The sequence below is a fragment of the Vipera berus genome (assembly GCF_964194415.1).
Source record: "Vipera berus genome assembly, chromosome: 3".
In the NCBI taxonomy this organism is placed as follows: Eukaryota; Metazoa; Chordata; class Lepidosauria; order Squamata; family Viperidae; genus Vipera; species Vipera berus.
Window position 1 is genome coordinate 120037295 of NC_138204.1, and position 14120 is coordinate 120051414.

The 14120-nt window shown below is 40.6% G+C and overlaps 2 protein-coding genes across 2 annotated transcripts; both read right to left on the reverse strand.

The window, feature by feature from the left end:
- Positions 1–687: 687 nt before the first annotated feature.
- On the reverse strand, positions 688–8015 carry LOC308665433 (protocadherin beta-16-like). Its single transcript, XM_081323465.1, has 2 exons — positions 5506–8015; positions 688–1206 (listed from the first exon to the last, which is right to left on the reverse strand). The coding sequence occupies exons 1-2, from the start codon at positions 7927–7929 to the stop codon at positions 1072–1074; spliced, it is 2559 nt and encodes an 852-aa protein (XP_081179591.1). The 5' UTR covers positions 7930–8015; the 3' UTR covers positions 688–1071.
- A 3210-nt stretch (positions 8016–11225) lies between these two features.
- Positions 11226–13604, reverse strand: LOC308666653 (protocadherin beta-16-like; the record flags this gene model as incomplete). The annotated part of the gene is made up of 1 exon (XM_081325547.1): positions 11226–13604. One exon carries the CDS (start codon positions 13602–13604, stop codon positions 11226–11228), a length of 2379 nt encoding a protein of 792 aa, XP_081181673.1.
- Between the last annotated feature and the right edge of the window lie 516 nt (positions 13605–14120).

Consider the following 14120-nt stretch of genomic DNA (forward strand, 5'->3'; position numbering starts at 1 on the left):
CTGGTCATCCTTGAAAACTAACAGAATAACAGAGTTGGAAAGGAGTTTGGAGCAATGGGTTGGACTAGTGTTCTAGTCCAACCCACTGCTCAAGCAGGAGACCCTATACTATTTCAGACACATGTTCGTCCAATCGCTTCTTAAAAATCTCCAGTGATGGAGCACCCACAACTTCTGAAGGGAAGCTGTTCCACTGGTTAATTGTTCTCATTGTCAGGAATTTTCTCCTTAGTTCTAGGTTGCTTCTTTCCTTGATTAATTTCCATCCATTTTTTCTTGTCCTGCCTTCTGGTGTTTCGGAAAATAAGATGAGTCACTCTTTTTTGTGGCAGCCCCTAAATTATTGGAACACTGCTATTATATCACCCTAGTCCTTGTTTTCACTAAACTAGACAAACCCAATTCCCGAAACCATTCTTCATAGGTTTTAGCCTCCAGACCCCTGATCATCTTTGTTGATCTTCTCTGCACTCTTTCCAAAGTCTCAACATCTTTTTTATATTGTGGTGACCAAAACTGGATGCAGAATTCCAAGTGTAATCTTACCAAGGCATTATAAAGTGATAATAACACTGATCAGTGCTTTTTTTGTAAAAGAAAAAGGTGCCGGAACTCACACATGTCATACAACCCACCTTGCCTACCCTACAAGGTTCCATCCAAAAATGGTGCTGGAACTCCGTTCTGAACGTTCTATGAGAAAAACAGCCCTGACACTGATGATGTAATCCATCTGAATCTGCTGAACTGAACTTGTCTAGCATGATCAGGTGTTCTGTTACCATTTTCTTGCCTGTTTTACTTTATATTACCTGTCTGTCCTTTCTGGTTCTGTTTTTGGTAGGTTGGGCTATTTTTTCCTTTTGTGTGAAGAAGACCGATGCAAAGAATGAATTAAGCAGCTTTGCTTTTTCCCTGCTGCCTGTCACTTTCTTACCATCTTCTCCCATTAGTGGACAGATTGTTTTCTTGACTTTTTTCTTGTTTTTTACATATTGAAAGAAACTTTTTTTATTATACTTGATATTTATTGCAAGTCTTAATTCATACTCAGCTTTAGCTTTCCTGACCTCAACTTTGTAGGTATATGCTGCTTTTCTGCCTTAGTTTCTTGTCACTCTTTCCATTTTTCATACTGATAATATCCAAAAAATATCCCAGTATGTTGGCATCCTGCCCCATCTTTCCATGTTGCAGAAAGTGCAATTTTCACTGTCAACCTCTGCCTTATTCAAACCTTCAGCTGTTTCATACGCCTTCTTTAGAAATTTAGTGGGTGTTCCTTTATGCTATTGTTTTCCTTTTTCTGTCACTTTGTTTTTCATGTTTCACCACATAGTTCCCCAAATCCTGACCTGCTTAAACATTTATCCATTTGTTCCACTCTCCACTAATCAGAATTGAGTCTTGATCATGAGCTGTATTACAAAACCTTTTTCTTATTCTAATCAATGTACTCAAATCTCATTTAAACAGTTTTTCATTCACTTCACATTCCTTATCCCAAACACCCATTCAATCACTTGCAATATTTCAAAAATGTGCAAATTGTTTTCTTTCCTGAAAATTGTAGGATTTTGTTTTAAGGTCTATTTCAGAATCTTTGATCTACCAAATTACATAGGACAAAGCAGGATAAATGCCCATGTAGAAACTAAAATGCACACAAAACCAATAGAAATTTCTCAGTACATTATCCTAAATAAACATGTTCTCTGGAAATTCATAGTAATGTACCTTAACGCAGAGGTCCCAAGCCTATGGCCTGTCCTCTCTAGGCAGATTCAAATCACAGGGTCCTGATAGATTACATTGCAGAATTTTGAGGGAACTGGCAGACATAATCTCAGAACCATTGACCCATATCTTTCAAAGTTCTTGGAGCACCGAGAACTACTGAAGACTGGAAAAGAGCTGATGTGGTCCCCATCTTCAAAAAGGAGGGGAAAAACAGACCCAGGAAACTACAAACCAATCAGCCTGATATCAATACCTGAGAAGATCTTGGAAAAGATAATCAAGCCACAAATTTCTAAACACGTGGAAGAAAGCAAACTTATAAACAGAAGCCAACATGGGTTCATCAAAAACCTTATTAGTTTTTTTTCTTGGTTTTTATTTCATTCTTTGTCAACTAAATAAATTAGTGAACCGGCAAAATGCTGTGGACACAATATACTTGGATTTTAGTAATGCATTTGATAAAGTAGACTACAAGCTACTTTTGGAAAAGCTAGAAAAATATGGGATAGACAGCATCACTATCAGATGTATTTCTAACTGGCTGACAAACCACACTCAATGAGTAGCCTTAATAGAACTACATCTCAATGGACGGAAGTAAGCAAATGGGTACCACAAGTTCTGTTTTGGCCCAGTACTCTTTAGTATCTTTATAAACAGTTTAGATGAATAAATAGAAGGGGAACTCATCAAACCTGCAGATGACATCAAAAGGGTGGGAATAGCCAATACCCTAGAAGATACAATCAAAATCCAGAAGCTCTTGATAGACTTGAACACTGGGTCCCATGTAACAAATTGAAATTTAATGGAGAGAAAAGTAAGGTTTTACACTTGGCAAGAAAAACCAGATTTACAGGTACAAAATAGGTGAAACCTAGCTCAATAGCAGTAACTGCAAGAGAGATCTTGCAGTCCTAGCGGACAATTACTTAAATATGAACCAGCAGTATGCTGGCTCCACCCAAAAAGCCGATACAATGCTAGGCTGGATAGAATCAAGATCATGTGAACTGTTAGTAATGCTTTATAACGCCTCGATGAGACCACACTTGGAATACTGTATCCAGTTTTGGTCACCACAATATATAAAAAGATGTTGGGACTCTGGAAAGAGTGCAGAAAAGAGCAACAAAGATGATTAGTGGGCTGGAGGCTAAAGCACATGAAGAACAGTTGCAAGAATTCAGTATAACTAATCTAGTGAAAGAAGGATGAGACAAGATAGCAGTGTTCCAATATTTGAGGGGTTGCCACAAGAAGAGGGTGTTGTGTATTCGGTTCTTGCAGGCATTGAGTGAGACGGAGGGTTCAAACAGCAACAGGCTTTATTGAGAGTCAGAACATAACAGAAGCAACTAATAGCTGCTGTGCTGCTATTTATACGGTTGGCCACTAGGTGGTGACCAATAGATTTAAAGCAGCAGTTTCCTGCCCAAAAACCTACTTAACTGGCTGGAGACAGCCAGTCTAGTTCAGCCCAGTAACCGTTACAAAACATGCAAGTGAATTCAGCCATTAGCAAACAGTTTAAACATAAGCAAGTAATTACAGCATATAAGGCCAGTACATTACAGAGGGGGTCAACCAATTTTCCAGTATAAATAGATGTCTAATCTTTTCTTGAAAATCTGCAACAATGGGGCACCCACGACTCTGGGAAGCAAGCTGATCCATTTGATAAATTGTTCTCACTGTCAGAAAATTTCTCCTTAATTCCAGACTGGATCTCTCTTTAAGGAGCTTCCACCCATTGTGTATTGTCTTGCCCTCAGGCACTTTGGAGAATAAGTTGAATAATATTAAGTATCAGATTGATTTCTTGAATGCTTGGGTGAGTAGAGGGGGATCATATCTTGTTGATCAGCAAAAATATTCTCTAGTATTTCCAATTTTCTAAATTACAATTAATTATTCAGCACATTAGTTTCAACAACCAATTTGTACAGCACCAAATTACTGATATTCTATTGCAGTTAAATCTCTATATGCCAACTTTTTCAAATCAGTCCTGCAATTATATTTTTTGTGTTCAATGCTATTAATTACCCCAATAGCTATTGCTTCCAGATCTCTCACCTCCCCCGCATAGATGTCACTATAACTTTTTCTTCCTGAAACAATATTAAAAGTGAATCCAACTAAACATGGATTGACATTAATCAGATGATATATGTTTTTCAACATATACGATATTTCAGATACCCTTATGATATGAAAATATGAAGAAGATAAAATAACATTTATTTTAAAAAGGTAATATTAGTTGAATGCAGTCGGATCATCATAAAATTTCCCTAGATACAATATTGGCAAGAGAATCTTTGAATTCCAGGTGGTAAATTGATTTGACAATCTCTAAGTGGGGAAATACTCCAGAGTATTTATTTTTATAAAATTCAAACTATTTCTCAAAAGTTCTAGAAGACAGGAATACAAAATAACTATAGTAGGAAAAAAATGTTCTTGTAGGGAACTATAATAGAAACTTTAACTTAGAATTGTCAATATTGCTCCTTTTAGGAGAATATTTGGAACAGTTTGTTCTATGCTGTAATCTATAAACATTCCTGTGACTCAGATTAAATTTATATTGATTACTTTATACGTAAAGTACCCCTAGACTGGCATAAGAAGCTGAAACGCTGTGTCTGGCTGCCAGTCAAGATTAGTGCGAATCTTTAAGATTCATGTAATTTACTATTCCCAAGCAACTGTTATGAATTAAGTGATGGCCTGCTTTACAGAGAATACCAGGACAGTGACTTGTTTCCTGAAATACAATGAATCAGAAATTATCAATGTACAGGGAATCTCAAGATATGACTGCAGTTGGGACTGGAATTTCTGCCAGTAAGCCATGCATTCATAAATCACGTGATTATATTGCTTAGCAACGGCAAGTGAAAATCACAGGTCACCTCCTGCAACTTCCTGTCAGCTTCCAACAACAAAAATCAGTGAGGAGGCTGACAGATGACTAGGCCGCTCACAAGCAGGCCACTAGGCAGGTAAGCTGTGACTGATGGGTGGGAGAGGGAGTGAGGGGATGCACAGAAAGCCATGCCAGGGCTTGGGGTACCTACTGCTATGTGAGGAAGGGTGCACTTCTGGCCAGGGAAACTTAGTACCAGTGCAGTTCAAAGAGACTCTGCAATTGGCAGGGAAGGCCCAGTGTGAGCCCAGGAGGACTGGGAGTGGATGTTGCTGGGTTGGGGTGGGTGCACAAGAATGCAAATGGTAAGGAGCACAGTGAGGCCCGGGGAAAGTGTGCAAGGGTGTGTGGGTGATTGGCAAGGCGCAGCGTGACTGCAGAGAGGCTGGGGGAATGTATGCAGCTGGGTAAGACTTACCCAAGCAGTTTGCAACCCTCCCTGCCAGCTTCCCCATTGAAACTGCTTGTGGGAAACCTGCACCAAAGGTTGCGAATTACATGACCATGGGATACATGACCATCCTAAGTGTGAGCTGGTTGCCAAGTGATCAGGGAGGATTCAGGACAGCTGGAAAGTCTAGGACCAGTTGTAACTACCACCCAGCACATTATAATACCAAATGTTCGCTAAAGGAGTAGCTGTTAACCAATGACTGACTGACTCCCTGAAAAAGAATTGTGACCTATGCTCTAAACTAACATTAAAGTAAAATTGCCTGTTTTTTTAAATAAATAACCAGCATGGTGTTCAAGAATAACTGATAGAGCAAAACAAACAGAGGGAGAATAAATAGAAAGAGGCTGAATTAATTGCATGTTTTCCTCACCTCTTTCGTTGTGCCATTAACTTCAACCTGCTTAGATAAATCTTCGGGGCCAGAAGAGGTCCAGTGGTTGCCTGGGATGTTTACATCTCCCACAGGGCAGGGCAGGACAGGAAAGAGGGGCCTGAGAAATCGGAATTCGCTACTTAAGGATCCACCAGTCAAGCAAACATCATAACGGTAAGTCCTGGGAAGTGACCCATTTGGTGAATCTGCACAGTTCTCTTGGGCCTCAGCACTGCCAGGTGGGAAGTGAGGAACAGCTGCAGTAAAGTGGGTTTGGGGATCCTTCTTGAGGATTTTGACCACAACAAACACAACAATACAGACCAGGAACACAAAGGAGACAGCAGCCAAGCAGATCACCAAATACTTGGTTAAGGTTTTGTCTTCTTCTGGTTCTTGCACACTCACATCTGCCCTCCTCAGGAAGGGATCCGAAAAGCCATCCACAAGAAGGACATTAAGCATCGCCGTGCTGGTCTGTGGAGGAAGACCGTTGTCTCTGACCAGCATCACCAGCCTCTGCTTGTTTGTGTCTCGCTCATTCAGGGCTCTCCTGGTTTTCACTTCCCCATTCTGCGCTCCTATGATGAAAAGGGCTGGGTCCGTGGCCTTCAGCAATTCATAGGAAAGCCAAGAGTTTTGGCCAGAATCTGCATCCACGGCAACCACCTTGGTGACCAGATAGCCGGCCTCGGCTGACTTGGGAAGCAGCTCATTGCATGGAGATGTGTTGTTCTGCAGGGGATACAGGAAGAAGGGAGCGTTGTCGTTTTCATCTATGATGTGGATGCGGACAATCACTTCTGAGCTCAGGGAAGGAGAACCACCATCAGATGCCCTCACAATCACTCTGAAGCCTCTTATCTGCTCATAGTCCAGGGATCGGAGGGCATACAGGTTTCCAGTTTCAGAGTTGATTGAAATGAAAACGGGCAAAAGACCATCACCCTTCCCAGGCAGAACTGAGTAAGTCACTTTAGCATTCTGCTTTGTGTCCAGATCCACAGCGTGGACTGAGCCAATGAGCAAGCCTGGAATATGATTTTCCCGGATCTGCATGTCATATGAAGACTTTTCAAAAAGAGGAGGGTTATCATTGACGTCGGAGATCTGAACATTAATGAGTCTTGTTGAAGTGAGCCTAGGAGAGCCGCTGTCAATGGCTGTGATGGTGATGTTGTACTCAGTGACGGTCTCTCTGTCGAGGGGACTTTGGAGCACAAGCTGATAAAAATTATTTGTGGTGCCTTTGAGCAGAAAAGGAAGGTTCATCTCCATGGAGCAGACCGTTTTGCTGTTGTCTCCAGAGTCTTGGTCTCTAACACTGAAGACGGCCACTATTGTGTCTGGGGGAGAGTCCTCCTTTAAATTGCTGATCAGAGATATGATGGACACTTCTGGCGGGTTGTCATTCACATCTTCAATCTCAATCAGTACCTTGCAGTGCCCAGAAAGTCCCCCTCCATCTGTTGCTCTGATGTTTATGCTGTAACTCTTTTCTTTTTCATAATCAATCTGACCGCAAACAGTGATTTTTCCAGTTCTTTCATTTAAATAGAACAAATTGTTTATTCTTTCCGGCACTTGATGGAATGAATAGAGAATCTGTGCATTTGAACCCAAATCCAGATCTGTGGCTTCCACCTTAACCACAAGAGCACCCTTAGGGAGATTTTCTTTTATTCTTGCCTTATATTCAGACTTGCTAAACAGAGGAAAGTTATCATTACTATCCAGAACATTAATATTAATTTGAACTGTGCCTGTTTTCTTTGGAACTCCTCCATCAATAGCCATTAGAGTCAATCTGAGGTGTGGCATCTTCTCCCTATCTAATGCTTTCTTCAAAACAAGATATATATCATCATTTTCGTCTTCATTCTTGTGTACTTCAAGCTGAAAATGCTCATTGGGATTAAGAGTATAGTTTTGGATGCTATTGTCTCCCAAGTCTTCATCTTGGGCAGGTTCCAAAGGGAATGTTGTACTTTTAGGAACAGTCTCAAGAATGTCTATCTCCACATTGTTTTTCCAAAATCTGGGGGCATTGTCATTCACATCTTCTATCTTGATTTCAATATTAAAGATATCTAAGGGGTTTTCCAAAACAAGCTGAGGTAGGAGTACACAAGGATCATTCTGGCCACATAAAGCTTCTCTGTCTATTTTATCCTTAACCAACAGATTCCCAGTCTGAATATCAAGGTGGAAGTATTCCTGAGTGCCCTCAGCAATTAAATGTGCTCTGCGGGTTGAGAGCTCCCCTGCTTTCAGTTTCAATTCCTTGAGCACATTAGCCACCAGAAACCCCTTTTTCTTTTCTTCAGGGACAGAAAAGCGAATTGAAGCACACATTACTCTAAGGAATGAGAAAGAGAGAAGGACATACAGACCTTGTCTTTTCCAAAAGCAATTCTCCATGATTCCAGCCTCTCTTCCTTGCAGGCTCAAATTCTGCCCAACAGTCAGTCTGTCTTCCCTTCCTTTATGATTTAGTTGTGCAAATCATTTTTAATTGTTCAATCTTTTGCCATTTTATAATCTGCATATGTCTCATCCAAAGAATCAGATTCCTTTTGTTCAATTTTGTATAGTCTGCCCTGATAGTGAGGAAGCAGAACTAGATTTCTTTGTTAATATCGCCATCATGTGGTGAACAAGGCAAAAATTCTATTTCCATTGTTTAGACACAGTAATTACATTAAATCCATTTTTATCTAGCCACTAGCAGATTATTGTATGAACTATTTTAATTATATAGAAAAAAAACATTGTGACAATCTGCACAAAACATATTGATAAAGGCTATAATCTAGTTCTTTCACAGTTGAGTTCTGAAGTCTAAACCTATGTAAGAAAACAATTTCTGCACTGGGATACTTTGGCAACACCTTTCAAGGCATCCCATTTGGACGAAGGGCATCCTACCCCTAGACAAAAACAGAACCCTCACATCCCCAACATAAACTGTTTCAACTTCTCCCCTCGAGATGCCACTGTAGGGCTTTGCATGCCAAAACAACTAGACATAAAGATAGTGTCCTCCCCCATGCCACCACTCCGCTAAACACCTAACTCGCACAGCATTATCTTATGCCTAAAGATATTTACCTATATTGTAGGCCGTATTGCTATCATCCTTGGCACCTTCTCATCTTTCTCACCTCTCAACTTTCCTACTACTTTCTCCTGTTGGTATATTATGGCTTATCAATTGTTCATATCCTATGATTTATAATTGTATCTTATGATTTATCATCTATGAGCTATCTCTTTGTTGTTTGCATGTACTTTTTGAGAACTGGTGCACTGGAGACAAATTCCTTGTGTGTCCAATCACACTTGGCCAATAAAGAATTCTACTCAATTCTGTTATTTCTATTATGTTCTGTTATTTCATATGCTACTATGCCTTCCCAATTTTTGTGTTGGTGCATGTAAGAGAGAGAGAGAGAGAGAGAGAGAGAGAGAGAGAGAGAGAGAGAGAGAGAGGGAGGGAGGGAGGGAGGGAGGGAGGGAGGGAGAGAGAGAGAGAGAGAGAGGGAGGGAGGGAGATTGGCCCAAGATCACCTTTTTACCTTACTGTTTCAGAAAAGCAATTGTCTGTTACATTCCTTTCTGGGTGTCTTTACCACACACTTCCCCAAATCCTCCCCTGCATAAGCATTAAATCACTTGTATCACTCTCCACCAATCAGAGTTAAGCCTTGATCATGAGCTGCATTATAAACCCTTCTGTTTCTAATCAATGTGCTCAAATTTCATTTAAATAATTTTTCACTCAGTCCACATTCCTTCCCTCACACCCCCATTCAACCGGCTGCAAAATTTTATTTTTTATTTATAAAATTCATTAGAGCAGCATGGTGGCCTAGAAGTGAAGATGCTTGCCTCCCATTTGGAAGGTTGATAGTTCAATCCTAGGCAGTGACAAATGTTTCTCTGTCGGGGGAGAAAGAGAAAATATCTGCTGCAAACAGAAGACCTGTCAGTTCTAGGTGGATTCAAATCACAGGGTCCTGATGGATTACATTGCAGAGTTCTGAGGGAACTGGCAGACATAATCTCAGAACCATTGACCCATATCTTTCAAAGTTCTTGGAGCATCAAGGAACTACTGAAGACTGGAAAAGAGCTGATGTGGTCCCCATCTTCAATAAAGGGGGGAAAATACAGATCCAGGAAATTACAGACCAGTCAGCTGACATCAATACCTGGGAAGGTTTCAGAAAAGTTAATCAAGCAACAAATCTGTGAACACCTAGAAACAAACAAGGTTACATCCAGAAGCCAACATGGGCTCATCAAAAACAGATCAGATTGTGCCAAACAAATCTTATTTCATTCTTCAACAAAGTGACTAATTAGTAGATCAGCAAAATGCTGTGGACATAATATACTTAGATTTCAATAGAGCATTTAATAAAGTATCTACTTCTTGGCAATCTAGAAAAATGTGGGATAGACAGCACCACCACCAGGTGGGTTTGTAGCTGGTTGACAAATTGTCATTAATGGAACTACATTCACATAGAGGCAAGTAAGCAGTGGGGTACCCCAAAGTTTCATTTTAGGTTTAGTACTCTGCAATACCTTCATAAATGATCTAGATGGGAAAATAGAAGGGGAACTCACAAAATTTCTAGATGATAATAAGCTGGTAGGAAAAGCCAACACCCCAGAAGACAAACTCAAGATCCAAAAAGATGTTGGCAGCCTTGAACACTAGGCCTTATCTAACAAAATGAAATTCAACATAGATAAAAGTAAGATTTTACACTTGGAAAAATCAACTGTGTAGGTAAAGACTACATAAAACTTGGCTTAATGTGAGAGGGATCTTGGATTCCTAGTGAACAATCACTTAAATATGAGCCAACAGTATGCATCAGCAGTCAAAAAAGCCAGTACAATACTGGGCTGCATTAATAAAGGACAGAATCAAGATCATGTAAAGTTCTAGTACCATCTTACAAAGCCTTTGTAAGACCACTCTTGGAATACTGTATCCAGTTCTGGTAATAATAATAATAATAATAATAATAATAATAATAATAATAATAATAATAATAATAATAACAACAACAACAACAACAACAACAACAACAACAACAACAACAACAACAATAATAATAATAATAATAATAGATGTTGAGATACTGGAAAGAGTGCAAAGGAGAGCAACAAAAATGATTAGGGGGCTGGAGGCAAAAACATACAAAGAACAGTTACAGGAATTGGGTATAGTCTAATGAGAAGGAGTGACAAGATAGCAGTGTTCCAATATTTGAGGGGCTTCTACAAAGATAAGAGGGTCAAACTATTTTCCAAAACATCAAAAGGCAAGAAAAAAAAAGAATGGATGGACCTTAAGCAAGGAGAGAAGCACCCTAGATCTAAGGAGAAATTTCCTAACGGTGAGAGATATAGGGTCTCCTGCTCAAGCAGGGGTTTGGACTAGAACAGGGGTCCCCAACGCCCAGTCCGTGGACCAGTACCGGGCTGCCGCATTGCCTGCAACCGGTCCACACAAATAAGCAAAACTCCATCCATGGGATGCAGGCAGCAAACAAAACCACGCACCCTCTGGTTGGTGGAAAAACCTTTCTCCACGGAACTGGTCACTGGTGCCCAAAAGGTTGGGGACTTCTGGACTAGAAGACCTCCGAGGTCCCTTTCAACTCTACTAGACTTTTTTAAAAACATACAAATCTTCATTAACGGATTATACTCACCTTGGATATATCCTCTCTTTCCTCAAATTGATTAGGAAGATCATGGCAATCATTTCTACTCTGTGGATTCAGCAGAGTTTTTTGATGCTCCATAGTAAAAACAGGAAAGAAAGGCCTAAGGAACTTGAACTCACTGCTCAGAGATCCATCAGCTAAGCATACCTCATAGCTAAAGGCCTGGGAAGGTGTCCCAGTATTAGGATCCACACACTTGTCTTGTGAACTTGGTCCTACAGGGAAATTAGATGCAGAATGAGAACTTCCTGTGAACTTCTTTTGCTTCTGAAACTTGGTGGCAATAAACACCATGACAGAAAGCAGAAAAATGGATGAGATGGCAACCAAGCAAATAATCAAATACATGGTTAGAGTATGATCTCCCTCCTGAGGGACTTCACCCTTAGGATTATCCATACTTTTCATGTACGGATCAGAGAAGCCGTCCACTAGAAGAATTCTTAGGGTCGCAGAGGCAGACTGAGGCGGATGCCCATTATCCCTAACTGCCACAATAAGAGTGTGTTTGAAACTGTCTCGGATGTTCACCGGCCTCATGGTTTTCACTTCCCCATTCTGAGTCCCAACAGCGAAGAGACTCGGATCTGTGGCCTTCAGCAATTGATAGGAAAGCCAAGAATTCTGCCCTGAATCCCTGTCCGCTGCCACCACTTTGGTGACCAGGTAGCCTGTCTCTGCTCCCCTGGGAACCAGCTCCTTTGATGGAGAAGTGCTGTTCTGAAGGGGGCAGAGGATGAAGGGTGCGTTGTCATTCTCATCTCTGATAAGAACTCGGACCATGGTTTCTGAGCTCAGTGGAGGCAAGCCCTTGTCTACAGCCCTCACCTTCACCTGGAAATCTTGTATATCCTCATAATCCACAGATCGGATGGCATACAGGTTCCCAGTTTCGGAGTTGATGGAGATGTAAGAAGATACAGGGATATCCCTGATCTTCCCAGGCAAAAGCCAATAGGTCAGTTTGGCATTTTGTTCTGTGTCCACATCCACAGCACGGACTGATCCAATGAGCAGTCCTGGAATGTTGTTTTCTCTCAAGTGCAAATTGTAGAAAGATCTTTCAAACATTGGGGGGTTATCATTGACGTCTGAAAGTTGAATGCTAATAACTGTCTTGGAAGTGAGTCTGGGAGAACCTTGGTCAGTGGCTGTGATGGTGATGTTATATTGTGACATTTGTTCTCTGTCTAGTGGCTGTTGAGTCACAAGCTGGTAATAATTGTTCTCAGTCAGTTTTAGTATAAAAGGCAGGTTTTTATCAGTGTTGCAGCTAGTTCTGCCATTGTCTCCAGAGTCTTGATCTCTGATGCCAAAAACTACCACCAGCGTTTCCGGGGGAGAATTCTCTGGTAAAGGATTAGTGATGGATGATACAACTATTTCTGGGGCATTGTCATTCTCATCTTCAATGTCAACAAGAACTTTACAGTAAGTGAAGAGTCCCCCTCCATCTGTGGCTTTGATACTGAGTTGATATTTACTGTTTATTTCATAATCAATTTTCCCTACAAGTGTAATTTCCCCAGTATGGTTGTTTAAGCTGAATGTTCGAAGCACATCTGATGGTGCTTGGCTAAAAGTGTAAATGATGCGAGCATTGGATCCAATATCTTTGTCAGTGGCTTCAACTTTAGCAACCAATGAACCTGGATGACTATTTTCCATCAACTGCACTTTATAGACTGCTTGTTCAAATTGGGGAACATTATCATTTGTATCCAGAATATCAATAATTATCTGTGCTGTGCCAGTTCTCCTTGGGATCCCTCCATCCACAGCTTCCAGAGTGAGAGTAAACTGAGGGATCACCTCGCGGTCTAATGGTTTTGCCAAAAGCAGTTCTGCATATTTGCTACCATCGTTTTGACTTTGCACGTCCAGCTTAAAATATTCGCTTGTGCTTATTATGTAGTTCTGGATAGCATTTTCCCCTTTGTCTAAATCATGGGCTGTCTCCAAAGGGAAACGTGCATTTATGGGAATCTGTTCAGGTATTTCAAAAAGGAATTGATTCTGAGAGAATGTAGGGGAATTATCATTGACATCTTCTACTTGAACTTCAATTTTGAACACTTGCAAAGGATTTTCCAGCAAAATTTCAGAGAATAGAGTGCAAGGATCAGTCAGACCACACAAAGCTTCTCGGTCAATTTTATCCCTTAATATTATATTCCCAGAGTGAGGATCCAGCTGGAAATCCTGCCTGGAACTCTTAGAAATCAACTGTGCTCTGCGAGCAGAGAGCTCCTTCACATCTGCCTTCAAATCTTTTAGCACATTTGCTACTATTGATCCAGCTTTCTTCTCCTCAGGCACTGAATAGTGGAACGGTTCACACAACATACCAGAGCTACACAGAACAAGAACAAGACCACTTGCCTGCTAGGAGGAGATACTTCCATTTTCTCAGCCTCTTTCTGGGAATATGATTCTTCGTAAAGCAGCTGCTACAATTTCTTTTATAGTTGTTATCAGAATCCAACAGGAGTTATTTTTTGGTATTCATGCTGGAATATTTTCTTCGGAAATTTCTCAAGGTTTAAACTGAGAGCTGTTGCCTTTTGTTCTGAGATTCCTTTGTCTAATGACTAGGTCATCCTGAAATAAATGAATCTCTCTTTTTACTGTTTGGTGCAATAGCACCACCTTGTGTGTAAAGTAAAATGGAGCACTGAGTTTATGAAACGCCTTTGAAAAGGGCATTTATTAGAGTATGGAATAGTGCGTGCTTCGTTTCAAAAGAACAAAATGCTCCTCCTGTATACGTTCTTGGTGTCCTCTATCATAGCAAGACAATATACTAACAGCTTTCAGTCTAAAGAAAAAGGATTCCTCCCGAAATGTAAGAGCTTTAACTTT